The sequence below is a fragment of the Pristis pectinata genome, chromosome 44 (genome assembly GCF_009764475.1).
Source record: "Pristis pectinata isolate sPriPec2 chromosome 44, sPriPec2.1.pri, whole genome shotgun sequence".
NCBI classification, from domain to species: domain Eukaryota; kingdom Metazoa; phylum Chordata; class Chondrichthyes; order Rhinopristiformes; family Pristidae; genus Pristis; species Pristis pectinata.
The window spans coordinates 2,009,126-2,037,027 of NC_067447.1; the positions used below are offsets into that span (position 1 = coordinate 2,009,126).

Below are 27,902 nucleotides of genomic sequence, written 5' to 3' on the forward strand. Positions count from 1 at the left end.
TTCTTAGTAACGCACAAAGACCTATTTCACTGTGTGTTTCGATGTACATGTGACTACAACATCTTAAACTCATCTTTTGGAGATGGGAGTACAAGTTGTGAGGGACAGATGTTTATTACTGTGCATAAAATCATGAGAGGTTTCAGGTGATAGGAGAGAAGTTTAAAAAGCGATATAGGAGGCAATGTTATTTTCACAGAGAGTGGTGGGTGACTGAAACACGCCGCCAGGAGGAATGCTGGAAGCAGACACGACAGCAATGTTTCAGAGGCATTTCTACAGACACATGAATATCCGGGAGAAGTAAGCATATGGACCATCGGCAGGCAGAAGAGATTGAGTTTAATTCAGCAGCACGCTAGGCACCGACGCAGTGGGACGAATGGCCTGTACCTGTGCTATCCCGTTCTCGGGTCCGTGCCCTTCTCTTGCTCCACGTCGTTCTGTGCACTCTGTGCAATGTGGCACCTTCAAATGTGAAGGGCTCCCACTTGGTGGGGGGAGTGGGGCAACGGGACCAGCCACAGCCAGAGGGCGCTGATGTTTACTTGCTAAAACTTCTGTGGAGCTCCACACTCAGTCCGAGTCTGGTTCCCTGCAGTGACCTCAGCTGATTCTCCCCTTCTGTGCTGAACTGGTTCTCCCAGAGCCTGAAACAGATCAGAGAATGGTCAGGAAAGAATCAGGATTCACGACAAGGTCAATGAGAGTGAGGCTGGGGTTAATATTTCAACAGTGGAGACACAACATCAGCAGAGCAGCGATGGAACCCATTGACGCATCACCACGTTGAGTTATATCCTGGTCAAATCACGTAGATGCAACGGCCAAGAAAGCTCACCAGTGCCTCTACTTCCTCAGGAGGCTAAAGAAATTTGGTTTGTCCCCTTTGACTCTCACCAACTTTTACCGACGCTCCATAGAAAGCACCCTGTCTGGATGTATCACGGCTTGGTACGTCGACTGCTCTACCCAGGACCGCAAGAAACTGCAGAGAGTTGTGGACACAGCCCAGCGCGTCACGAGCACCAACCTCCCCTCCTTGGACTCTGTCTTTACCTCTTGTTGTCTTGGTGAAGCAGCCAGCAAAATCAAAGACCCCACCTATCCGGGTAATACTCTCTTCTCTTCTCTTCCATCGAGTAGAAGATACAGGTGCCTGAGGGCACGTAGTACCGGGCTTAAGGACAGCTTCTACCCCACTGTGATAAGACAATTGAACGGTTCCCTTCGACAATGAGATGGACTATGATCTCAGGATCTACCTTGTTGTGACCCTGCACCTTATTGCACTGCACATTCTCTGTAATTGTGACACTTTACTCTGCACTGTTATTGCTTTTACCTGTACTACATCAATGCACTCTCCACTAGCTCAATGTAACTGCACTGTGTAATGAACTGACCTGTACGATCGGTTTGTAAGACATGCTTTTCATTGTACCTCAGTACAAGTGACAATAATAAACCAATACCAATACTATAAGGGGGGACAGAACAGACTGGGCCTGTTACCCTGGAGCCAAGGAGGCTGAGGGGTGAACATAGAGGTTTAAACAATCGTGATGTGTGTACATAAGGTGAACAGTCTATCTCTGAGAGTCGGGGAGTCTACAGCTGGAAGGTTTAAAATGAGCGGGGAAAGATTTAAAGAGGATCTGAGGAGCAGGTTCTCCACGCGGTGAGTACGTTGAACGAGCTGTCAGGGGAAGTGATCAAGGTGGGTAAAATTACAGCGTTCAAGAGACATTTGGACAGCTAAATGAATGGGAAAGGTTCAGAGAGTTGTGCAGAGGTCAAACGCAGGGAAGTGGGCCTGTCTCAGGTCAGCACGGATGAGTTGGGCCGAAGGGCCCGGTTCCGTTTTCCGTGACCCCGTGAGTCAGACTGAGCATTAACGTGGACACTCACTTGATCCGCTGCAGATTTCCGCGGGTCTGAATGAGGAGGCAGAGAGTGGGCACCGAATGGTCCGTGAACGAGTTCGATCCCAGGTTCAGCTGCGTCACTGAGCGGTTGACGCCGAGGGCGGCAGCCAGATCTTCGATGCAGGAATCGGTGAGGCCGGTCCCGTACAGGCTGTGGATCAGAGAGAGAGGGAGAGAGCAGGAACGCGAGTCAGGAAATCTTCGGAGCAGGTGAACCTGGATGACCGTGACAAGAGCTCGGCGGCCGTGGGATCTCCCTCTGCCTTGCATCTCAGCAGTCTGGGGGAAGCAGTCTGACCCGCCCCCCAAACGCGGCTCTCCCTGATCTGTGGTGGCAGTGCCTTCAGTGATAGGAGGGTCAGGGCAGCCGGTGAGACCACGCCCCGTTCTCACCCCTCTAAGTGTGTCACCGAAATTCACTGGTTGTGAGTCTGCCACATGCAACTCTCCAAAGGACGGAACGTGAAACAGCAAAGGTACGGGCCCTTCGGCCCTCAATATCTACACTGAACACAATGCTGAAATTAACCTAATTTTCTTCTGTCTGCACATGATACACATCGTTCCGTTCCCTGCGTATTCATGTGCCTAACAGCCTCGGAAGTGCCACTTCCGCATTTGCCTCCATCCCTGGCAGCCTGCTCCAGGCACCCATCACTCTGTGTGTCAAAACTCTTTCCCCGCATATCTTCAAACGTTTCGCCTTCCACCCCAATTGAATGACCTCCAGTAGGCAGGAACGGTCGTGTAGCGTTTAGCGTTAACGTTATTACAGCGCCAGCGACCCGTGTTCAATTCCCGCCACGGTGCTTAAGGAGGTTGTATGTTCTTCCCGTGTCAATGTGGGTTTCCTCCGGGTGCTTCTGATTCGTCCCACATCCCAAAGACGGACGAATTAGGAATGCTATGTTGGCGCCGGAAGCGTGGCGACACATGCGGCAGCCTCCAGAACACTCTACGCAGAAGATGTATTTCACTGTGTGTGTCGATGTACATGTGACTAATGAAGATATCATCATGTGGCATTTCTTACCCTGGGAAAATGATTCTGACTCAACTCTATCTCTGCCACTCATAATATCATAAACTTCTTTCAGGACTTCCCTCAGCCTCCGCTGCTCCAGAACATACAACCCGGGTTTGTCCAACATTTCCTTACAGCTCATGCCCTCTCGTCCAGGCAGCATTCCGGTGAACCTGTTCAGCTTCCAAAGCTTCCACAACCTTCCTGTAATGGAGCGACCAAAATTTCACACTATACACCAAGTGCGGCCTAACCAAATTTTTACACAGCTGCGACATGACGACCTGACTCTTATGCTCAGTGCTCTGACCAATGAAGGCCAGCATTCCGTTTGTCTTCATTACCACCCAATCTACTGGTGTGGTCACTTTCAGGTAGCTATGGACTTGGACGACATTATCCTTCTGATCTAATCATCTAATATACCTCTCTTCCTCCTTCGCTCCAAGGAGAAAAGGCGGAGTTCCCTCAACCTGCTTTCATAAGGCATGCTCCGCATTCCAGGCAGCATCCTTGTAAATCTCCTCTGCACCCTTTCTATGGCTTCCACATCCTTTCTGTAGTGAGACGACCAGAACTAAGCACAGTACTCCACGTGCGGTCTGACCAGGGTCCTATATAGCTGCAACAATACCTCCCTGCTCCTAAATTCTATGCCATGAATCAAGATCACGGCTTGGTACGGCAACTGCTCTGCCAAGGACCGCAAGAAACTGCAGAGAGCTGTGGACACAGCCCAGCGTGTCACAGAAACTAACCTCCCCTCCTTGGACTCTCTCTTTACCTCTTGCTGCATTGGCGAAGCAGCCGGCATAATCAAAGACCCCACCCACCCGGGACATTCTCTCTTCTCTCCTTTCCCATCAGGTAGAATATATAGGAGCCTGAGGGCACGTACCACCAGGCTCAAGGACAGCTTCTATCCCACTGTGATAAGACTATTGAACGGTTCGCTTATACAATGGGATGGACTCTGACCTCACAATCTAACTTGTTGTGACCTTGCACCTTATTGTCTACCTTCACTGCATTTTCTCTATAGCTGTGACACTTTACTCTGTACTATTATTGTTTTTACCTGTACTACCTCAATGCACCTTGTACTAATTCAATATAACTGTACTGTGTAATGAATTGACCTGTACGATCGGTATGCAAGACAACTTTTTCACTGTACCTCGGTACGTGACAATAATGAAGCATTACCAAGTCACCATGGATGCCACACATCTTCACCTTCCTGATCAACTCACCTTGAGAGACCTTGTTAAACACTTTGCTGAAGTCCAGGTTGACCACATTCACGGCCCTCCCCTCATCGCGTAACTTGGGAACCTTTCCCATTATCGCGATGGAAGCACTGAAATTGTCAATTTGAGAGGAAATGAAGCGCCCACACACTGAAGTAAGATTGAACACACGTTGAGTTGGACAAACCCTGGGGAACAATAGACCTAGTTCTCCCGGCAGCTGCTGCTGCCCATTCATCTCACTGAGTCGGTCTGAACCGTGCCGTGGTTCGCCTGCTGGACGTTCTGTGGCCACTTGTACGGCCTGTGAGACGGGGGATGGCGGAAGTCCGCGCTGCCCACGGACGCTGCACAGTGGCAACACAGAGGATGGAGCTTCTGGGGTAAGGCAGCCACCAGTGCCGGGCTGCAGTGACGAGGAGACACCAGGCAGTGGCACAGAAGGACAGTCGAGAGAGAGAGAGAGAGAGAGAGAGAGAGAGAGAGAGAGAGAGAGAGAGAGAGAGAGAGAGAGAGAGAGAGAAGAGACAGAAACAGAGAGGGGGAGACACAAAGAGACAGAGAGGGAGCGGGTGAGAGAGAGACACAAAGAGACAGAGACAGAGAGAGAGAGGGTAGGAGAGAGACAGACAGCAACAGAGAGAGAGACACACACACAAGGACAGACAGAGAGAGAGAGGGTGGAAAAGAGAGAGACACACACAGAGAGACAGACAGAGAGGGTGGAGAGAGACAGAGAGAGAGACACACAGAGAGACAGAGAGAGAGTGGAGAGAGACAGAGAGACACAGAGAGACAGAGAGAGAGGGTGGGAGACAGATACAGACAGAGAGATACACACAGAGACAGAGTGTTGGAGAGAGACCGACAGAGACAGACAGAGAAAGTGGGTGGGAGAGACAGACACAGACAGAGAGAGAGAGGGTGGGACAGGGAGAGACAGAAAGGGAGACAGAGAGTGAGAGAGTGAGAAAGAGAGCGAGAAAGAGAGAGAGAGAGAGAGAGAGAGAGAGAGAGAGAGAGAGAGAGAGAGAGAGCGTCTGCCACCAGTGTTGTGCGTCAGACCGCCGGCTCTGTCAACGAGATCTCTCAGAATCTGCCGACTTACCCCAGTTTCTGTACGTTGCAGTCTGCTTTCCTCAGAGCTGCAGACAGCACTTTCACTCCCGAGTCTCCCAGTTGGTTGTGCCCCAGGTCCAACTCTGCCAGTGAGCGGTTTCCCTTAACGGCGGACACAAGGTACCTGACGTATGGAGCCGTGATACCGACAGCCCGGAGACTGAGGGGGGAAGAGGGAGGGGGGGGTTATTAATAACAATGACACCCACAGCCAAAGAATTCCCAATAACACAATGTTTTTAGATGGACAGTCCCCACCGCACCTCCCCCGCCCACCCCCCTCCGCCACACACACACACACACACACACACACACACACACACACACACACACACACACACACACACACACACACACACACACACACACAGGCTGGAAATATCTAATACTAAAGGACACAGCTTTTAGGTGGGGGTGTAAAGTTTAAATGTTTGAGATTAAAGGAAATTTAAAGTACGGGCAAGTTATTTTTTCCACAGAATTGGAATTGGTTTCTTAATGTGGCTTGCACCGGGAACAGTGAAAAAAATCTGTCTTGCATACCGTTCATACAGATCAATTCATTGTGGATTGAGGTAGTACAGGGTAAAACAAGACGGATTGCAGAGTGAAGTGTCACAGCTACAGAGAAATTTCAGAGCAGGTAGACAAAAGGTAAAGGTGTACAACAAGGCTGAAGGACATAACGAGGTAGATTGAGGTTAAGACTCAGGGAACTGTTCATTCGTCTTATAACAGCAGGACAGAAGCTGTCCTTGAGCCTGGCGGTACGTGTGTTCTTTTGTCTCTTCTGCCCGATGCGAGGGGAGAGAAGAGAGTCCGAGGGGTGGGGCTAGCGACTTTGATTACGTTGGCTCCTTCACCGAGGCAGCGGGAAGTGTATTCAAGGTCCACGGAAGGGAGGCTGGTTTCCATGATGTGCTGAGCTGTGTACACTACTGCCTTCGGTTTCTTGCGGTACCTAGCAGAGCAGTTGCCTTACCGAGCCGGGATGTAACCCGATAGGATGCTTTCTATGGTGCATCGATAAAAGTTGGAGCGTGTCAAAGGGGTGCCGAGTGGTGGGGGTCTCGAACGTGCTGCCGAAGGTGTTGGTAGAGGGAGATAAGACAACAACGTTCAAGAGGAATTCAGATAGACACATGAACAGGCAGGGAATGGAGGGATATGGATCACCTGCAGGCAGATGGGGCAGTTACAGCATCGTGGTCGGTACAGACACGGCGGCCCCCAGGGCCTGTTCCTTTCCTGCTTCGTGTTCCAACACAAATGCTCAGCGAGGGATTCCCCATCACCATTGAAACATTTGCTCCAAAAATACTGGGATCTCCACGGAGTCACAGGCGTAACACGGGGGGACGTTGGGCATTTACGTCCACGTTACTGACAGCAGTTCCCATCGCCCCGGGACACCACCACCCGGCCTGGTTCCCCTGCGTTGAAGTGCAGCTGGGAGGCCCAAACTTAAACCCTTGTCTCCCCCTGTGCCATCACGCAACAACCACCCTCCCACAACAAAGCTTCCGCAACCCTCAGCTTTCATCCTGTGGACGGTCCGTAACCCTGCAACAGCCGCAGCCCCACCGCCCCTCCCCTCTCTCCACCCAGACACGCCCTGCTGGAGGAAGCAACGTGGAAGGGGATTCAATTCATCGGCGGGGTTAGAGCATCTTCCGAATGCATCCACCACCCTGATATCATGTATTCTCGCCAAGACGACCACTACGTTTAATCCTCCAGAAATAATCTCCACATCAAGTCAAGTTGAGGCAAATACAATAGTATCATTTAAGATGCAGTTGGGGAGGTACATAGAGGGGAGGAGCCTGGAGTGATTAGGGTCGAAGGCACGAAAATTGGGACCGACTGGTGGGCAACATGTCCCGCATGGACTGGATGGGGCAAAGGGTCTGTATCGTGCTGTATTGCTCTATGACTCTATGACTAATCCCCGGTTGGATGATTGTGACAGTATTGTTCTCTGTTGTATTGCTCTATGCCTCTACAAGTCCAGTTTATTGTCATCTGCACAAGGGCACAGGTGCAATGAAAATCTTACTTGCAGCAGCATTACAGGAACACAGCATGAGAGACAACATTCACAAGATAAGGTAGTCCATGCAAGGCTGCTAGAGAAAGTAAGGAGACATGGTATCCAAGGGGACATTGCCGTGTGGATCCAGAACTGGCTGGCCCACAGCAGGCAAAGAGTGGGTCGTATTCTGCATGGAGGTCCTGTGGTGTACCTCAGGGATCTGTTCTGGGACCCTTACTATTTGTGATTTTTATAAACGACCTGGATGAGGAAGTGGAGGGGTGGGTTAGTAAGTTTATGGATGACACAAAGGTTGTATGTGTTGTGGACAGTTTAAAGGGCTGTAAGAGGATACAGGGGGACATAGATAGGATGCAGACTTGGGCTGAGAGGTGGCAGATGGAGTTCAACCCAGATAAGTTTGAAGTGGTTCATTTTGGGAGGTCAAATATGATGGCAGAATATAGTCTTAATGGTAGGACACCTGGCAGTGTGGAGGATCAGAGGGACCTTGGGGTCCGAGTCCATACGACGCTCAAAGCCGCTGCGCAGGTTGACTCTGTGGTTAACAAGGCATATGGTGTATTGCCCTTCATCAATCGTGGAATTCAATTTAGGAGCTGGGAGGTATTGTTGTATCTATATGGGGCCCTGGTCAGACTCCACGGAGTACCGTGCTCAGTTCTGGTCGCCTCACTACAGCAAAGATGTGGAAGCCATAGAGCAGGTGCAGAGAAGATGTACAAGGATGCTGCCTCGAATAAGGAGCATGCCTTATGAAAACAGGTTGAGGGAACTCAGCCTTTTCTCCTTGGAGAGACGGCGGATGAGGGGGGACCTGATAGAGGTGTATAACATGATGAGAGGCATTGATCGGGTGGATAGTCAGAGGTTTTTCCCCAGGGATGAAATGGTGGCCACAAGAGGACATAGGTTTAAGGTGCTGGGGAGCAGGTATAGAGGAGATGTCAGTGGTAAGTTTTTTTCTCAGAGAGTGGTGAGTACATGGAATGGGCTGCCGGGAACAGTGGTGGAGGCGGATACAATAGGGTCTTTCCAGAGACTGATGGATAGGTACATGGAGCTTAGAAAAATAGAGGTCTATGGGTAAGCCCAGTAATTTTTAAGATGGGGACATGTTCGGCACAGCTTTGTGGGCCGAAGGACCTGAATTGTGCTGTGGGTTTTCTATGTTCTATTTTCTTCTAAAAAAAACATAAATGATGCGTGAATTACACAAACATCATACAAGAAAAAACACATCAATGGGAACTTTAAAAGTCTGTTGTCGTGCAAACTGTTCGCAGTGTTGCTGTACTGAGGTCATTATTACGGTAGTGCAGGTTGGTTCAAGAACCGAATGGTTGAAGGGAAGTAGCTGTTCCTAAACCTGGTGCTACAGGACATCAGGCGTCTGTACTTCCTGCTCAATGGCGGCTGTGAGAAGGTGGCATAGCCCAGGTGGTGGGGATCTTTGATGATGCATGTTGCCTTCTTGAGACAGTGCCTCCTGTAGGTACTACAGAGGGTGAGGAGGGATGGGCTTGTGATGTACTGGGCTGCCAGTGACAGTTAACACAATCTCTCACAGTATGGTGCTCACTCCATTTTCTGTACTTTTCCCTCAGGGTCCCCCACCTTCGCACCATCTCCACTTTCCACTGAGGTATTTCAACATTTTGGAGCTGAGTGACACAGCTAAACCAAGGGTCACCGAGTTCAAGGTACCAAAAACAAAAGCGAATGGTTCAGGTCATCATGAAGGAAAATTCAAAGCAGAAACGAACTGAACAAACTTTGGTCCAAGTCCGTCTTGAATTCTCTCATGGAATAATTGAACAATCGAAGGGTGCAGCACAAGAACTGGCCCCTTGGTACACCTGGTCTGTGGCTACCGTGATGCAGACTTACATTGATCCCAGCCAGCTGGTGTTCAGCATTTGCACCTTCCCCGATTTAAATGTTGAACTTGTACCTGCTGCCTTTTGAACAGTGGAGACAGTTGTACCTGCATTCCCCAACCCAGGGATTCAGTATGTTCCCCACTGCGGTCATCCACCAACAGGGAAACTGATTATGAAAGCTCTCACCTCCTTTCGCACATGCTTCGTTTCCCCGTGTGGGAAGGTGGGATTTTCCCCGCTTCCTGTCTGAAGCCCGTGGACTCCATCGCGCACACCGCGGTGAAAGCACCCTTGCCTTATCTCGGACGGGGGAGGCGACCGAGCTAGGCGGGGTCCGGGTTCACGGTCTGCTACTTACCGCAGTGTCTCCAGTTTGCAGGTGGGTTTCTTGAGAGCTGCGGACAATTGCTTCACCCCCGAATCTCCCAGTTCATTGTAACTCAAGTCCAACCCTGTCATAGATGAGTTTGTACTGAGAGCTGAGGCGAGATCCTCGACACAAGAGGCTGTGAGACCGTTTTCATCCAGTCTGGAGATCAGAGATACAGATGAAAATCGTGACTGACACAATGCGGGCTTCATTACTGATGGTCATCATGTTTAATGTCAGGCATATGGTGACAGGAACACGGTGACAGCAAGCACGATCTGACACAGTCCAGTACTCACCGCAGTCTCTGTATTTTACATCCCGGGTTGCTCAGTTCCACAGACAGGAGTTTCACGCCCAAATCTCCCAGTTCATTGATGCCCAGCTTCAATTCCATCAGCCAGGGGTTTGCGCTGAGAGCGGAGGCGAGATCCTCAGCACAGGAAGCAGTGAGATCGTTACAGGTGAGCCTAGGCAATCAGTGACCAAGAGGAGAATAGAAAAATAAAATCAGAAGAGACCTCCAGAGCTCAGAAGCACTTCTACGCATGACTCCAGTGATGCAGATTCAACCAGGAACATACTAGTATTTACACTAACGTATTCACACTGTGATTGTTAACACAATCTCTCACAGTCTGGTACTTACCCCAGTCTCTGTATTTTACACTCGGCGTCCCTCAGAGCCACAGATAGATGTTTCACTCCCGAGTCTCCCAGTTCATTGTATCCCAGGTCGAGCTCCGTCAGTGATCGGTTTGTACCAAGAGCAGAGACTAGATCCACGGCACCAGAATCTGTGAGACCCACGCGACTCAAACTGGAAATATGAGAGAGAGAGAGAGAGAGAGAGAGAGAGAGAGAGAGAGAGAGAGAGAGAGAGGGTGAAGTACAGGCAGAGAAACAGGAGACGGTGCCAATCCCCAGTGTTTATCACTGACACACTGATTATTGACCATGTTAGATTTCAGTGTCAACGCTGAGTTTCTTTGTCATCTGCACAAGTACATGTGTGCACAACTGAAATGAAAACCTTCCTTGCAGCAGCATCACAGGCACACATCGGAGAAGCAACGTTCAAAGGAACAAAACATCAATTAAACTTTTTTTATCACCATATAAATCTTATATGTGACAGGTGTAATTCGGAGGTGGTTTCCCTGAGGTGCTTTGATCCTGCCCTCTGTTGGACAAATATTGGAAAGACATTTTTAACATTATTTCAACTGTATTGAATATTGATTTACAACCTTTTTTGGGCTACCAAGGATGGGTTCTGGCCACTTATCTGCTTCTGCTTGCCGTATGTTTGCTTTTGTCACATTAGTGGCCAAGCGATCCATTTTATTTAAATAGGAAGGATCCAATACTTCCCAACACTTTTCAATGGCTTTTTTCATGTTTAAACGTAGAAAAAATTGGGAGTGGCACTGTTGATTCTTCTCTTAAATTTGAGGAAGTTTGGAGTCCATTCAGTCAATATGTTCATATGATATCGATCCCTTTTCAATAATCTTTGAACGCAGAGGAGCGGAGTTGACGACGGAATAATTCTCTTTGTTCATCGAGAACTCTCAGTCCAGTGTTTTTTTCTTCTGATTTTTTTTAAGTTTGTTTCGTTTTATTACTTTTAATTTTTTTTCGATTTGGGTTTTTTATATAATAAATCTTTTTCTTCATCTTTTTGATTTTTTTTTGTGATATATTCGTTTACTAAGAAACTGTGGGGCCTAGAATATATTTTTTATTCTTTATGACTATATAGGTCATGATTGTCCTCCCGATCTGTTTTTATTACGTGTATAATCACCGATGTTGTATGTATTTATCTGTATTAATTTGAAAATTATTAAAACAGATCGAAAAAGAAAGAAATTAAACATAAATTATGCACATTTTCAAAGGAATCAGAACATTAGAACAAAAAAAGTCAATTTCAATGCAAAGTGATCAAAATGGTCACAATGTTGCTGTACTCAGGCAGTGGTTCGGGTTGAACCATAGAACAGTAGAACCATACAGAACATAACAGGCCCTTCGGCCCACCATGTTGTGCCGTCCATCAAACCACCCTCACACTGTTACTTTCCTCCCGCATGTCCCTCTATCTCACATCCCTCCATGTGCCTATCCAACAGACTCTTGAACCTGTCCAATGTATCTGCCTCCACCACCACCCCAGGCAGTGCATTCCATACAACAACCACTTTCTGGGTGAAAAACATCCCCCCTGACATCTCCCCTGAACCTCCCACCAACAAACTTAAAGCCATGCCCTCTCGTCTTGAGCAGAGTAGACAGCCCTGGGAAGGCGCTGACTGTCTACTCTATATATTCCTCTCAATATTTTGTATACCTTTATCACGTCTCCTCTCACTCTCCTCCTTTCCAGTGAATAAATCCCTAGCACCTTAAGCCTCTCCTCATATTCCATACGCTCTAATCCATGAAGGATCCTGGTAAATCTCCTCTGCACCAACGCCTCCACATCTTTCCTATAATGAGGCGACCATATCTGAACACAGTACTCTAAGTGTGGTCTAACTAGAGTTTTTTAAAGCTGCATCATCACTTCGCGGCTCTTGAACTGAATCCCACGACTTATGAAAGCTAACATCCCATAGGTCTTCTTAACTGCTCTATCCACCTGTGAGGCAACTTTCAGTGAACTGTGAATGTGAACCCCCAGATCGCTCTGATCCACTACACTGCCAAGTAACTTGCCATTTACCCTGTATTCTGCCCTGGAGTTTGTCCTTCCAAAGTGTACCACCTCACACTTCTCTGGATTGAACTCCATAAGGGTTGTTCCAGTTGGTTCAAGAACCAAATGGTTGAAGGGACGTAGCTGCTGCTGAACCTGATGGTGTAGGACTTGAGGTTTCTGTACCTCCTGCCCGATGGTAGCTGTGAGAAGATGGCATGGCCCGGATGGTGGGGATTGTTGATGATCGATGTTGCCTTCTTGAGGCAGTGCCTCGTGTGAATGTTAGGAATGGCGAGGAGGTACGTGTCTGCGATGCATTGAGCACCAAGTGACTGTACACACAACCTCGCACAGTTTGAAACTTACTCCAGTTTCTGTATTTTACACTCCGGGTCCCTCAGAGACGCACACATCAGCTTCACCCCAGAATCTCCCAGATCATTATATCCCAGGTCTAGCTCCGTCAGTGAGCGGTTTGTGCTGAGAGCGGAGGCAAGATCCTCGGCACCAGAATCTGTGAGATCGACGCGCCACAGCCTGGAGATGAGAGAGAGTGAGGGTGAGGGACACAGAGAGACAGGAGATGGTGCAAATCCCCAGGGTTTATCAGTGACGGAATTACTGACCACATTAATGTTCAGTGTCAGACACCCAGTGACTTAAGCACAATCTCTCACAGTCTGGGACTTACCACAGTCTCTGTATTTTACACTCTGGGTTCCTCAGAGCCGCAGACAGCAGTTTCACTCCTGAATCTCCCAGTGTATTTCCCCCCAGGTCCAGCTCTGTCAGCGAGCGGTTTGCAGTTAGAGCGTAGGCGAGATTCTCAGCCTCGGGGCCATTAAGGTCGCTGTGATTCAGCCTGCGGATGAGCGAAAGATGAAACCGAGAGCAGCGCAAGACACAAATAAGAAATTTCACTGTCAAGTCCTTGTGTTTAAATTTAGGAATTGAATTTAGGAGCCGTGAGGTATTGTTGCAGCTATATAGGACTCTGGTCAGACCCCACTTGGAGTACTGTGCTCAGTTACAGGAAGAATGTGGAAGCCATAGAGAGGGTGCAGAGGAGATTTACAAGGATGCTGCCTGGAATGCGGAGCATGCCTTATGAAAGCAGGTTGAGGGAACTCAGCCTTTTCTCCTTGGAGCGACGGAGGATGAGGGGGGACCTGATAGAGGTGTATAAGATGATGAGAGGCATTGAACGAGTAGATAGTCAGAGGCTTTTCTTCAGGGCTGAAATGGTGGCCACAAGACGACATAGGTTTAAGGTGCTGTGGAGAAGATATAGAGGAGATGTCAGAGGTAAGTTTTTTACTCAGAGAGTAGTGGGTGCGTGGAATGGGCTGTCGGCAACGGTGGAGGAGGCGGATACGATCGGGTCTTTCAAGAGACTGTTAGATAGGTACATGGAACCGAGAAAAATAGAGAGCTATGGGTAAGCCTAGGAATTTCTAAGGTAGGGACATGTTCGGCACAGCTTTGTGGGCCGAAGGGCCTGAATTGTGCTGTTGGGTTTCTACGTTTCTATGTTTCTAAATCACTTAAAGGCACTAAGAAAATGCTGGTGCTAAGATTTACACTTAACATCAATGCTTGGCATCAAAGGCTTTGTGGAAACAACGCACAGTCACCCAGCCTGGTACTCACCACAGTCTCTGTATTTTACACTCGGGGTCACTCAGAGCCGCAGACACTAGTTTCACTCTTGAATCACCCAGGTTGTTGCTCCCCAGTCTAAACAGATGAAGGAAATGACTCAGAAACAATTCTCTTCAATGGTCTGTCTCTTCTGACTGAAAAATTGCTTACATAGCAGACTTTCCCCATGTTTCCTTACCACAGAGGGCACCAATCGAGCCATTGCGCCAGCTGACAAGGCAGTGAAACATTCTTTGTAGCTTTCCGTTACCTATTTGGCCCACTACCCCATCAGCTCCATCCCATCCCCAATTCTCCAGCACTAGGGGGTCGGTTAATCCATCAACACACACACCATTGGGGTGCGGGAGGGAAGCGGTTCACCCGGGGGAAAACCCACGCGGTCACGGGGAGAAGGTGCAAGCTCCACTCACAGACAGCAGCCGAGGTCTGGACTGGATCTGTGGTGTGGTGCGAGTTTGTCTCCACTGGATCTGCTACTGAGCCGGCTGTACAATTTCTCTCACTCGGATATTTTGGGAAATTCAGCAGATAATCCAAGACACAAATAGGGTCATAGGGAGCATGGGAACCAACCCTTTGGCCCAGCTGAGCTAGTCCCATTTGCCCACGTTTGGGCTATATCCCTCTGAACCTTTCCCACCCATGTACCTGTCCGAATGTCTTCTAAATGTTGTAACTGTACCCACATCTACCACATCCTGTGGCAGCTCGTTCCATATACTCACCACTCTGTGTGAAGAAAACTTGCCCCTTAAGTCCCTTTCGATCTTTTCACCTCTCACCTTCAACCTGTGCCCTCTGGTATTGGACTCGTGCCCTCTGGGGATACGACCCTGGGTATTCACCTGATCGACGCCCCTCATGATTAGATAAAACACTACAAGGTTCTTTCACTCCAGGGAAAACAAGTCCCAACCTGTCCAGCATCTCCTTATAGCCCAAACCCTGCAGTCCCTGTAACATGCTTGTAAATCTGTTCTGCACTTTGTCCAGTTCAATGACATCGTTCCTCTAGCTGGGTGGCCATAACTGCACGCAGTGCTCCGAATGTGGCCTTACAAACGTTTTGTACAGAAGTAACATGACGTCTGAACTCCTGTACTCAATATCCTGGCCGATGAAGGCAGAAGTGCCAATCCCCTTTTTCACCACCTGTACCCCAGGTCTCTCTGTTCCACAGCAATCTCCAGGGCCCTACCATTTACTGTGTAAGCCCTACTATGGTTTGTATTCCCAACGTGCCACACCTCGCATTGATCCAAATTAAACGCCATCTGCCAATCCATGGCCCACTGGCTCAGTTAATCAAGATCCTGTTGTACTTTCTTCATTGTACAAGGTACCACCAATTTTAGTGTTCTCTGCAAAAACCAGATTTTCCTTCCAGTGGCGAGAACTGACGCTCTCCAGCTCTCGTTTGTTGATGGAATGGCTATGATTTATGGAACAGTGTTTTGCTGGTATGAGTTCCCTCCAGTCCCTCATTCCCCCCACGAAACTGAACGATTGGGGACATCCGTCTCACTTTCGGCAGCGTGGGGCTGGGTGGGTGGGTGAGAGTGTGATGAGGCTGCGAAGCTGCCTCGTTCAGATAACATGCGTCCCCTGTGGGTAAGGTCAGCGCACCCACTGACAGCTGACTGCCCAGGGCCCTGCTCTGCTCTATCACCCAAGGTCTGGAGTTACTGCTCCCTCTCACAATGACGTTCCGGTGACCCTCTCCTGGGGAGAGGGTGGGATGTTCTGACACACCGGCTGCTGCAGTCCGTGACGGTCTGGGGTTCTCTAACGGTGAGAAGGAAAATGGCCAATGGACGTGTCACCGGCAGTGAGAAACACAGCCATTCATGTCATTTATTACAATGAAACCAATAGCGACTATTTACTGCTCTGATGAAGTCTCCAACATCAATTCACAAGGAACCACTGAACCATTCTGTCCCTGGGGAACTACTGATTACTTAACACAATTCTTCACACTCTTATTTTCTGCAGTTTGATCCAAACTCTTCCTTTTCCTTCACATTGAAACAACAAAATGGAAAGCTTTTACAGTTCAGAGCCAGAGATAAATTAACAGTTACCTCAGCTCCTGGCACTTGTGCAGCCCGGGACCCAGCCGCTGGAGCCCTTCACTCCCAATGTGGCAGTTCCACAGATCGAGGTGTTTAATTGTATCGCAGAGCCCAAGGACATGAGACAGCACAGCACAGTCAACCGGGGTCAGTCGAAATCCACGAAATGAAAGTGTTTCCACAACTCCCAGTGCGGCCTGAGCCAGCCCACAGTTCTGAGCCTCAAACATGTAGTGCAGTGTGTTCAGGAGGCCCCTTTTACCAGCTTCGCTCCATGTGTTTCCAATATGGCGTTTCACCTCCTCCTTCACCCAGTCAATCACCCGACAGGTTGTTTGATGATTAAACGGACCCAGAACCTCCTCCAGACCGCGAGCTGACCCTGGAGAGGAGAGACCAGCAAGGAAGCGGAGAAATATCTCAAACCGCCCATCTTCTTCGCTGTGGACTTCAGAGAGGAATTTCATGATATCTACGGGATCCGGAGTCAGGAATTGTGCGAGAGCGGCTGCAAACTCTTGGATGGTGAGGTGTGGGAATGTGTACACCACGCTCCGGGCACAATCCTCTCTCTCCAAAAGTTCCATCAGGAACCCGGACAGGAACTGGGAAGGCTGCAGATTGTACTTGATCAAATCTCCATCTGTAAACACAATCTTCTTCTCGGACACTCCCGTGAAGGCCATCTGACCAACCCTCAGTAACACATCACGGGGGCTTTCAATCTCACGGCTGTGGCTTTTCAGGATGTTGTAAATATAGCAGGAATATAGTTGGGTGATGGTCCTGGGAACTCTATGCGGGTCCCTGTCTCTTTGTGTGAAGAAGGGGCCCAGTGACAGACCGAGGATCCAGCAGTAGGAGGGGTTGTAGCTCATGGTGTACAGGATATCGTTCTCCTCCACGTGTTTGAAAACAGCTGCTGCCACCGTCTGATCTTCAAAATACCTGCTGAAATACTCCTTCCGTTGCTCACCGACAAATCCCAGGATTTCAGCGCAGACACTGATCTCCGCTTTTTCTAATAAATGCAATGCAGTGGGGCGGGTGGTCAACAGCACAGAACACCCTGGGAGCAGCTTGTGCTGGATTAAACTGTACACAAGTTCAGACACCTTACACCGGAATTCAGGGTCTGTGCACATATGCTGAGGTTCTATGTCTCTCCGACTGTCAGAAAAATCGAATCTGTCTTTGAATTCATCTAAACCATCGAATATAAAGAGCAACTCCTCTGGGTTTTTCCAAAGCTTTTCCAGAACATTCCACAAGTAAGGATACTGATCCAGAATCAGTTCACTTAGGTTTATTCTGCAGTTAATGAAGTTTAAGTCCCGGAACTTGAAACTGAAGACAAACTGGAAATGTTGGTATATCTTCCCCGTGGCCCAGTCGTAAACAATCCTTTGCACCATGGTTGTTTTCCCGATCCCCGGGGCTCCGGCCACTGCTGCCGAACTCCCAGATTTGGACTTACGCCGGGAAAACCTGCTCTGGAAGAACTGATCAGTCTTGATTTTTTCCCACCCTTCCGGCAGATGTTTCTCTCTCCACTCCTCATGGTCCCGGCCTCTTGCCAACAGCTCATGTTCCACGAGTCTCCAAGCTTGAACAGTAGAAATGACCGTGAGCTCAGCGTATCGATCAACCAGCTGGAAAACCTTCACCTTCTCCCTCATCAGGATCGTCTTGACTCTCAGTGTTTCCGTTTGTGCCCGCAGTGTCTCCTTGTGTTTCTGTAGAACATCTTCCATGGGAATAGAGTGAGTAGCAGAGTTAGACGGCTCAACTGAAAACAAATAAACACTTGAGAATGGCAGTTGTCTGCTCAGTGATTCTGACGGCACAATCAACCCAGTGAATCCACTGCGACTCGGTTGATACAAACACTACTGGACATTGACAAAACGCCAGGAGAGTTCCTAAGTAAGTATGTTGGACTGGAAGTAGCTGATATCTAAATGTGAACATGTTCCCTAGGTATTTCACTATACTGTGTGGCCAGCGATGGTCCCTTTCCAGTTCAACTCCATTCGATTTGGAGTACCGACGAAACTGTGCAGGTGAATAAGTTTCTCTGATTCATTCTGCTGTCCTGCTTGCCTGTTGTGGACCTCTTCCTCCAACCCCTACTCCAGCCTCCCCTCATTACAATGACGTTCAACGTCTGCCTTATGACTGACCCTTGAAGGTGAACACCTTTTCCTTGATACACGGCCCATAACCCAACCGCTGACGTCAGAGCAGCGTTCACCAACCCTCCCCTTGTTCTGCTGATTCAATCGCGGAAATGACTCTGCTCCACCCAAATCCCCTCTTCCACCATTGCTAGCCTTCTTGTGGACTCTGAGGACTTTAACCTCGAAATACATGACACTGACTTGTCTATTTCTCCTCGCATTCTACTTTATTACTTCCAGAACATCACCAGACTGTGGGACAAATTTCTATTTATCAGGAATCTCACAGGAGTTGGTTTCGCAGTGTGTCAGGACGCTGCCAAGAATGTGCAGAGTTTTGGAGTGTCAGGACACTACCCTGAATGTAAATGAGGTGTCACGGTGCTACAGAACTCTGTTATGCGTGTGCGGGGTCTCACAGAGTATCAGAACCCTCCCAGGAGTATGCGGAGTCTCAGGGTGTCAGGACCCTGCCCCAAATGTAAGTGGGGTTTCACAGTGTTACAGAACCCTTCCAGGAGTGTGCGGGGCCTCACAGTGTTTCAGCACCCTCCCAGGAGTATGCTGCGGGGTTTCACAGTGCGTCTGGACCCTGTCCCAGACATAAGTGAGTTTCACAGTGCACCAGGTCACTGTCAGTTTTGAAGGCCTAAGTTCAGCCGTTGACATATTGCTCTGCATGATTTCATGGTTTGTCAAAAACGTGCGAATTGCAAGTTAATCCCACAGATCAGCTGGTAATTCCAAAATGGACCTTCTCAATCCTAGATTTTACCAACTTCTGAATAAATGGCTTCTGTCAAACATCGATTCTGAAAACAAAGTGGTTTTAACATTGTATTCCATGTCTTACCTTTCGGTTCAGTGGGTAAGTCAGAGAAACTTCGGGCGATGTTCATATGTTCATGTGGGTCAGGACCTGTTTAAATTAACAAGGTTTCTTGAAATGATAACTAACGAATGTTGTTATGTCAGAGTATTTCAAGATGAATTTGAGTTGCGTGTGCTTTTTTTTAACCGTACCGAACTCTTGGATTTCTTCGAGTATTTTGTCCAGTTTTGGTAACTCCTTCCTCGTTTTCATAAAGGATTCCCACATCGCCCTCCGGGTCCCGGAGCCTTTCCCCGTCACCAGACTGAGGAAGAGCGTGGAACTGTCTTTCCGGTTTCCCTTCTCCTCGAGCTCGTGGATTATCTGTAAAGGACAACAGAGAATATTTTTTAAAATATTATTTTAAATTTTATTTACAGAGTGGTAACAGGCCCTTCCGGCCCAACGAGTCCGCGCGACCCATTTTAAACCAAAATTAACCTACCCGTACTTCTTTAGAATGTGTGAGGAAACCGGAGCACCCGGAGGAAACCCACGCAGACACGGGAAAACGCACAAACTCCTTACAGACAGCGACGAGAAACGAACCCGATTGCTGGCGCTGTAATAGCGTTGCGCTAACCGCTACGCGACCGTGCGTATGTTGAGGAGTGAGTTGGCAAACTATAAATACTGCGAGGAAAGTGCCAGAGGCTGTTTTGAATAGAGCAGATGGTTCCGGGAGAGGCTTTGTCGTTTCTCTAAGTCTCTGTGTTCCATCACTATCAGCTGAAAAACCAAAGTACGGAAAATTTCAACTTGGGGAATCATACCTCGTGTTCTTCTCCACTGAAATGTCCCTTCTCTCTCAACATTAGACTGAGTTGTCCAACCCCTCCTTCAATCGCCTCTGTCAGTCTCTCCCGGTAGAATATTCCCAGCTGGAACAGTTGATACTCATCCCACTGTGTCAGTTCAGAAAGTGTAGACGTTAGACCTGTGGACACAAACGGAGACATTAAATACTCCACTGTGCATCATTGGAACTCACTATGGGGAGCCCAGTCATCGAATACATTTGACCTTACTGGAGTATAAAATCAGCAGGAACATAGATAAGATAACAGGGTAAGGGGGCTAAACGAAGGGGTACAGATTAAAGGTGAGAGGGGAAAGATTTAGAAGAGACCTGAAGGGTAACGTCTTCACACAGATGGTGGTGGATATGTGGAACGAATGAGACAGGTCCAATCACAATGTTTTGTTACGAGCCAGGTTGCTACTTGGTCAGTGTCCCTTCGTCAAGGCACCTGGGCAGTAGTGTAGAAGTGTGTGTGTGGCTGTGTGTGGTGTTATCTGACTGCTGCAAGTGAGAAAAAAGACTATAGCTGGAGCGTACTGGCTGTTAGAGAGAGAGACAGAGAGACAGACAGAGAGAGAGACAGACAGAGAGAAAGAGACTGACTGCCAGTCTCTGTATCTATGGATGAAGAACAGAGCTGTGACTGTCACTACACAATCCATGTATGGATTTTTGGAGCGATCTGTGGAGTCCACTTTGTCGTTAACCTGTACTGGAAAGCAGGTGTATCTGTGGGCGGCCACGAATCGAGTGCTCTCGGTGTGGCAGATATTTCGGAACAAAGCAATGGAGACCATCGTGATTGAGGTGTCATATGGGTTCCATCGTGGAAATTGTGGATTTCGTAAATTTTCTCTCTACAATCTCTCTACCATCTCTCTACAATGTGGTTTTCAGAAGCTTTTGCTCAATGTTCTACCTTATGACTTGCTGAACTGAAATTTGAGAACTATTCCTAGACTTGAGATTTGGGAATTTACCACACACACACTTCGGGTTTATTCTTGGGGTCAATATTTAAAAGCCGATGTTCTTATTTCTCTTATTATTACAAGTAGTTATTGATCAATAGATTCCAACGCTTATACATGGCTCTTTGTGTCTCTATTGTTGCTGGTACATAACAGTTTAAAAGACACCTGGAGAGGGACATCGAAAGGTTTGGAGGAACACGGGTCAAAGGGGACTGGCTCAGATGGGCATCTTGGCCGGCATGGACAAGTTGGGCCGAAGGACTCTTTTCCGTGATGTACGTCTCTAGGACGCTGTGATATGATGAAAAGGAGTCGGTCTGACCTTTGATCTTCTCCCCGGAGGTGGACTCCGCCTCCAGAACCAGCCCTGGAGAAGACTCGGTTTTTCCCCATAACTTCCGCTCACCTCTCACTGTGTCCCACCCACCTATCCACACTGCTTCCCTCTGGGAGTACTCCTACCAACCAGGTTACTTTGTCCCTCAGGTCGCCCCTCCCAGCAGTCCCATGGACGCTGGAACCACCAGGAAGGTCCACCTATCGGACAGTTCCTGCCACTCCGCTACACGTGACTACATCCCTCCTATAACTCACACCCCCTCTCCCTGCTCATCCCCTTCCCTCCTCCTTTGTGAACTGCGGCTCCGTGCCTCTGATCCACTGCGTTGTCAGGAGTGTATTTACAGCGATTGAGTTACAGCACGGAGACAGGCCGTTCGGCCCAGCTCGTCCATGCTGACCAAGGTGCCTATCTAAGCTAGTCTTATTTGACTAGGTTAAACCCCAGCTTCTACCCCACTGATAAGACCATTGTACGGTTCCCTTATATAGTGAGATGGACTCTGACCTCACGATCTGCCTTGTTGCGACCTTGCACCTTATTGCACTGCACTTTTTCTGTAGCTGTGACACTTTACTCTGTACTGTTAATGTTTTTACCTGTACTACATCAATGCACTCTGTACTGACTCAATGTAACTGTACTGTGTAATAAATTGACCTGTACGATCGGCTTGTAAGACAAGTTTTTCACTGCAAGTGACAATAATAAACCAATACCCATATCCCTCGAAACCTGTTTGTGTACCTGTCCGCTCGGTAGGGGAACGAGGGGCCACCTTACACTCGTGGTTAAGGTGATGGAGTGGATGGTGACAGTGTTTTTCCCCAGGGCAGGGGAGTCTAAAACTAGGCTGGCATAGGTTTGAAGTACGTGGGTAAGGATTTAAAGGGGACCGGAGGGGGGAACTTTTTCACGAAGAGGGTGGTGAGTATATGGAAAGAGCCGCCAGAGAAAGTGGTTGAGGCAGGTCCAACAGATTTATTTAAACAGCACTTCGGTAGGTCCATGGAGGGGTGGGGCTCAGAAGGATTAGTGTCGAATTCAGGTATTTTGCTGTTGGTTGGGCGGACACCGTGGTCGGCATGCGCTGGTTGGGCCAAAGGGACTGGATGCGTGCTGTATTGCTCTGCAACTCTATCCATATACCTGTATAAATGTCTTTTGAACGTTCTAATTGTACCCACCTCCTCTGCATCTCGTTCCACATTCCCACCACCCTCTTGAGTGGAAGAAAACCTGCCCCTCAGGTCCCCGTTAAAGCTTTCCCCTCTCACCTTAAACCTGTGCCCTCTCTTCTCGGACTCCACAATGCTGGGATAAAGCTGACCAATCCCAGATCACTGGAAGTTGCCTCGCAGGTGGATAGGGTAGTTAAGAAAGCTTATGGGATGTTAGCATTCATAGGTCGTGGGATCGCGTTTAAGAGTCGCGAGGTAATGATACAGCTCTATAAAACTCTGGTTAGACCACACTTGGAGTACTGTGTCCAGTTCTGGACGCCTCAATATAGGAAGGATGTGGAAGCGTTGGAAAGGGTGCAGAGGAGATTTACCAGGATGCTCCCTGGTTTAGGGAGTATGAATTATGAGCAGAGACAAAGGGAGTTAGGGCTTTACTCATTGGAGAGAAGGAGGATGAGGGGAGACATGATAGAGGTGTACAAAATATTAAGAGGAATAGATAGAGTGGACAGCCAGCTCCTCTTTTCCAGGGCGCCAATGCTCAATACAAGAGGGCATGGCTTTCAGTTAATGGGTGGGAAGTTCAAAGGAGATATCAGAGTGAGGTTTTTCACCCAGAGAGTGGTTGGGGCATGGTGCGCCGCCTGGGGTGGTGGTAGAGGCTGATACGTTGGTCAAGTTCAAGAGATTGTTAGATAAGCATATGGAGGAATTTCAAATACAGGTATATGTGGAAGGAAGGGGTTAGATAGTCTTAGGTGTGGTTTAAAGGTCGGCACAACATTGTTGGCCGAAGGACCTGTATTGTGCTGTATTGTTCTATGGTTCTATCCCCTCATCTGCCCCCCTCCTGACCTCTCCCACTTCCGTGTGCTCACTCCTCGGCCTCCTCCCTTGTGAAGAACTCTGTCACACACCTGTGTCCTCGCCGGATGTTGACGTCGCTGCGTCCACCCTCCAGTTTGAATTCATTGCCATGGTGCCGACGGACGACCTCAAAGTCCGGTCCTCTGTAACATACATGCAACAGATTTGGCGATCATGAAGACGAGATGGGAAACTTGAGCGTGTTACCGTGAAACCGAATCTCTCCTCCACCTCCTCCCCCATCGGCAGATCATAGAGTCAGACAGCTTGGAAACAGGCCCTTCGGCCCAACTGGTCCATTCCGGCCAAGGTGCCCATTTGAGTCAGTCCCATTTATCCGTGTTTAGAACATAGAACAGTACAGCACTAACAGGACCTCCGGCCCACATTGTTGTGCCAAACTTTAAACCTCGCCTAAGACTATCTAACTCCTTCCTCCCACATATCCCTCTATTTTAAATTCCTCCATATGTTTATCTAGCAATCTCTTGAATTTGACCAATGTACCTGTCTCCACCACCACCACCCCGGGCAGTACATTCCATGCCTTAACCACTCGCTGGGTGCAATATAAACCCTCCTCTGATATCTCTCTTTAACTTCCCACCCATTACTTTAAAGCCATGCCCTCTTGTATTGGACATTGGTGCCCTGGGAAAGAGGTTATGGCTGTCTACTCTATCTATTCCTCTTAATATTTTGTACACCTCTATCATGTCTCCTCTCACCATCCTTCTCTCGAAAGAGTAAAGCCCCAGCTCCCTTAGTCTCTCCTCATAATGCATCCTCTCTAAACCAGGAAGCATCCTGGTAAATCTCCACGCTTCCACGTCCTTACTATAATGAGGCAACCAGAACTGGACACAGTGTGATCTAACTAGAGTTTTGAAGAGCTGCATGATTACCTCGCGGCTCTTAAACTCGATCCCACGACTTATGAAACTCACATCCCTTAAGCTTTCTTAACTACCCTATCCACCGGTGAGGCAACTTTCAGAAATCTGTGGATATCAACCCCCAGATCCCACTGCTCCTCCACACTACCCAGACTATCCATCCAATATCCGTCCAAACCTTTCCTATCCACGTACCTGTCCAGTTAACTTTAATTGTATTTAACGTACCTGCCTCAACCACTTTTTCCGGCAGCTCCTTCCACGTGCTGACAACACCCTGGGTGAAAATGTTGACCCTCGGGTCCCCATTAAATCTCCCCCCTACTCACCTTAAACCAATGTCCTCCTATTCTTGATTCCCCAGTCCTGAGGAAAAGAAAAGACTGCGCTTTACCCCATATATGCTCCTCATGATTTTGTAAACCTCCATGAAATCACCTCTGATTCTCCTATGCTGCTATAAAAACAGACCCAACCTGCCCAACCACTCTCCATAACATTGTCCCTTGAGTTTCTGGCATCATACCTGTAAATCTCCTCTGCACCCTTCCCAGCTTAATGGCATCTTTCCTACAGTGGGGTGACCAAAACTGAACACAGTATTCCAAATGCAGCCTCACCGACGTCTTGACCAACTGCAACATAACATCCCAACTTCTAAACTCAGTCTCCTGACTGACGAAGGGCAGCGTGCCAAATGCCTTCTTCACCACCCTGTGACTCCACTTTCAGGCAACCATGTACCGGTGCTCCCAGGCCGCTTCATTCAACAACTCCTTAGGGCCCTGCCGTTGACTGTGGAAATCCCACCCAGAATGTCTCTTCCCAAGTGCAACACCTCGCACTTATCTGAATTAACGCCAGTTGCCATTCCTCGGCCCAGCTGAACGATGTCCCCCTGTAAATCGTTGACGAGGCCACACCTGGAGTACTGTGGACATTTTTGGTCAACCCTGTGACAGGTAAGACGTCACTAAGCTAGAAAGAGGGCAGAGAAGGTTCACCAGGATGTTGCCAGGACTCGGAGGACTGAGTTATCGGGAGAGGCTGGGCAGCCTTGGTCTTTATTTCTTGTAAAGCAGGAGGCTGAGGGGTGACCTCATAGGGCCACAGATAAAGTGAATGCACTCAAGTCTTTCTCAAAGGAACCAAAGACACGAGGAAGATATTCAAAAGAAACCTGAAGGGAAGGTTTTTCATCCAGAGAGCTGTGGGTAAGTTGAACGAGCTGCCAGAGGAAGTGCTGGAGGCGGGAACAATGACAACATTTAAAAGACATTTCGACAGGGACGTGGGTGGGAAAGGTTCAGATGGATATTGGCTGAAGGGCGCAATCGGGACTAGCTCAGTTGGACACATTGGTGGGCACGGACGGGTTGGACCGAATGGACCTTTCCCTACCTGTATAACTATATGACTCCAATTGACCCACTTCCCTGGTTCGCTGACAGAACTGTCCCCACCGGCACCGTCGCAATATTTTTGCACAGTTCCACCCGACTGGGCTGTGGGACTCTCCATGGGCGCGCTCCTCGCCGGTCCCTCAAACTTGTCACGCACCCCCGACCGACCCATCCCCAGCCTCCTGCCCCAGACCCTCACCCTGTCACGTCTGTATCAAACCCACGCGCTACTGGCTGTGCACCGTGTCAGGTACCCGGGACCCCCACCCCAGTATCCCAGAGATACTGCAGACCACCTGCCTCAAGAGCCCGGATTGACCTAGTTCAGTGGGATCGGTCCGTGCAGACCACCTGCCCCATGAGACCGGACTGGTCTGGTTCAGTGAGATCGGTCTGTGCACACCACTCCCCCCCGGAGCCCGGACTGACCTGGTTCACTGGGATCAGTCTGTGAAGGCCACCTCCCCAATGAGCCCGGGCTGGCCTGGTTCAGTGGGATTGGTCTGTGCAGACCACTTTCCCCTGGAGCCCGGACTGACCTGGTTCAGTGGGATCCGTCCATGCAGACCACCTCCCTTGGGAACCCGGACTGACCTGGTTCGATGGGATTGGCCTGTGCAGCCCAACACCCACTGGAACCCAGATCGACCTGCTTCAGAAGAATCCATCGGTGCAGGCCATCTGTCCCAGAGCCCGGACTGACCTGGTTCAGTTGGATCTGTCTGTGCTGTCCAACAACCCAGGAGCCCGGATTGACCAGGTTCAGTGGGATCGGTCTGTCCAAACCACTCAGGCTGGAGCCCGGACGGACATGAGTCACTGGGATCGGTCCATGCAGACCATCTGCCCCTGGAGCCCGGTCTGATCTGGTTCACTGGGATCGGTCTGTGGACACCACGTCCCCCGGCCTGTTCAAGCTCATGGGGATGTGGGCTGCACAGAAAGATCCCACTGAAACATGTCTGTGGGATAGGTCAGTGCAGATCACCAGCCCAGAGCCCGTACTGCCCTGGTTCAGTGGGATCCGTCTGTGCAGACCACGTCCCTCATGAGCTCGGACTGGCCTGGTTTAGTGGGATCAGTCTGTGCAGTCTGTACAGACCACTTCTTCTCGCAGCGCAGACTGAACTGGTTCAGTGGGATCGGACTGTGCAGAAAACCTCTCCTCGGAGCCCGGTCTGACCTGGCTCAGTGGAATCTGTCTGTGCAGTCCACCTCCCCATGAGCTCAGACCGGCCTGGTTGAGTGGGATCGGCATGTGCAGATCACCTGCCCCAAGATCCGGGACTGACCTGGTTCAGTGGGAATGGTCTGTGCAGAACACATCCTTCCGGAGCCCGGACTGACCTGGTTCAGTGGGAATGGTCCGTGCAGATCACCTCCTTCCGGATCCCGGACTGACCTGGTTCAAAGAGTTCAGCCTGTGCATAAAACATCCCCCATGATTTCGGACTGATTCAGTGGGATCAGTCTGTGCAGTCCACCTACACCTGGAGCATGGACTGACATGGGTCACTGGGATCGTACTGTTCAGAAGACCTCCCCTCGGAGCCCGGAATGACCTGGTTCAGTGGGACCGGACTCTGATGACCATCTCCGCCCCTGCAGCCCGGACTGAACTGGATCTCTTGGATCAGTCTGTGCGGGACACCTCCCCCATGAGTTCGGACTGACTTGGTTCAGTGGGATCGGTCTGTGCAGACCAGCTACACTCGGAGCACGGATTGACATGGGTAACTGGGATCAGACTGTGCAGAACACCTTCCCTCGGAGCCCGGACTGACCTGGCTCAGTGGGATCAGTCTGTGCAGAGCACCAGCCCAGAGCCCGGACTGACCTGGTGCACTAGGATCGGTTTGTGCTGACCACCTCCCTCCGGACCTCGGACTGACCTGGCTCATCCCCATCTTCCACACAACTCCCCCAACACACAACACCCCCCACTACCCCACTCCCCCCACACATAACTCCCCCACCACACCACTACCCCCACACACAACTCCCCCCACTCCCCCCACACACAACTCCCCCACCATCCCACTACCCCCACACACCACTCCCCCCACAAGCCCGTCACACATCCCCCAACAACCTCCCCTGCATCAACATCGCCCCACTTCCGGGATCCCTGCCACCCTCCCACCCAGCGCCGGATCATCCAGCCTGCTCTGTGGAAGCGACCCCACACTCCCCGGAGAGAGGCATCGCTCCTCACCTCAGTCCTGCCACACTCAGCCGCTGCTCCCCCCATCAACGGCGCTGACCTTTGCTGAGGGGAATCGGGAATAAACTCGCCCGGACATTTCAC

General features: G+C 49.6%; 1 protein-coding gene across 3 annotated transcripts; it reads right to left on the bottom strand.

Annotated features, from left to right (window-relative positions):
• Positions 1 to 27,902, bottom strand: LOC127566645 (NACHT, LRR and PYD domains-containing protein 3-like). 3 transcript variants are annotated; one of them, XM_052009162.1, is made up of 16 exons: positions 27,810 to 27,902; positions 26,942 to 27,015; positions 23,346 to 23,438; positions 19,902 to 20,065; positions 19,281 to 19,452; positions 19,111 to 19,176; positions 16,087 to 17,824; positions 13,988 to 14,074; positions 13,029 to 13,199; positions 12,704 to 12,874; positions 10,280 to 10,450; positions 9,930 to 10,100; positions 9,619 to 9,789; positions 5,311 to 5,481; positions 1,912 to 2,079; positions 1 to 650 (listed from the first exon to the last, which is right to left on the bottom strand). In XM_052009162.1, the coding sequence occupies exons 3-16, from the start codon at positions 23,404 to 23,406 to the stop codon at positions 545 to 547; spliced, it is 3,588 nt and encodes a 1,195-aa protein (XP_051865122.1). In that variant the 5' UTR covers positions 23,407 to 23,438; positions 26,942 to 27,015; positions 27,810 to 27,902; the 3' UTR covers positions 1 to 544. The 3 variants fall into 3 exon arrangements, with proteins under 3 accessions (XP_051865122.1, XP_051865120.1, XP_051865121.1); XM_052009160.1 differs by having other exon boundaries at positions 26,887 to 27,015; XM_052009161.1 differs by lacking the exon at positions 26,942 to 27,015.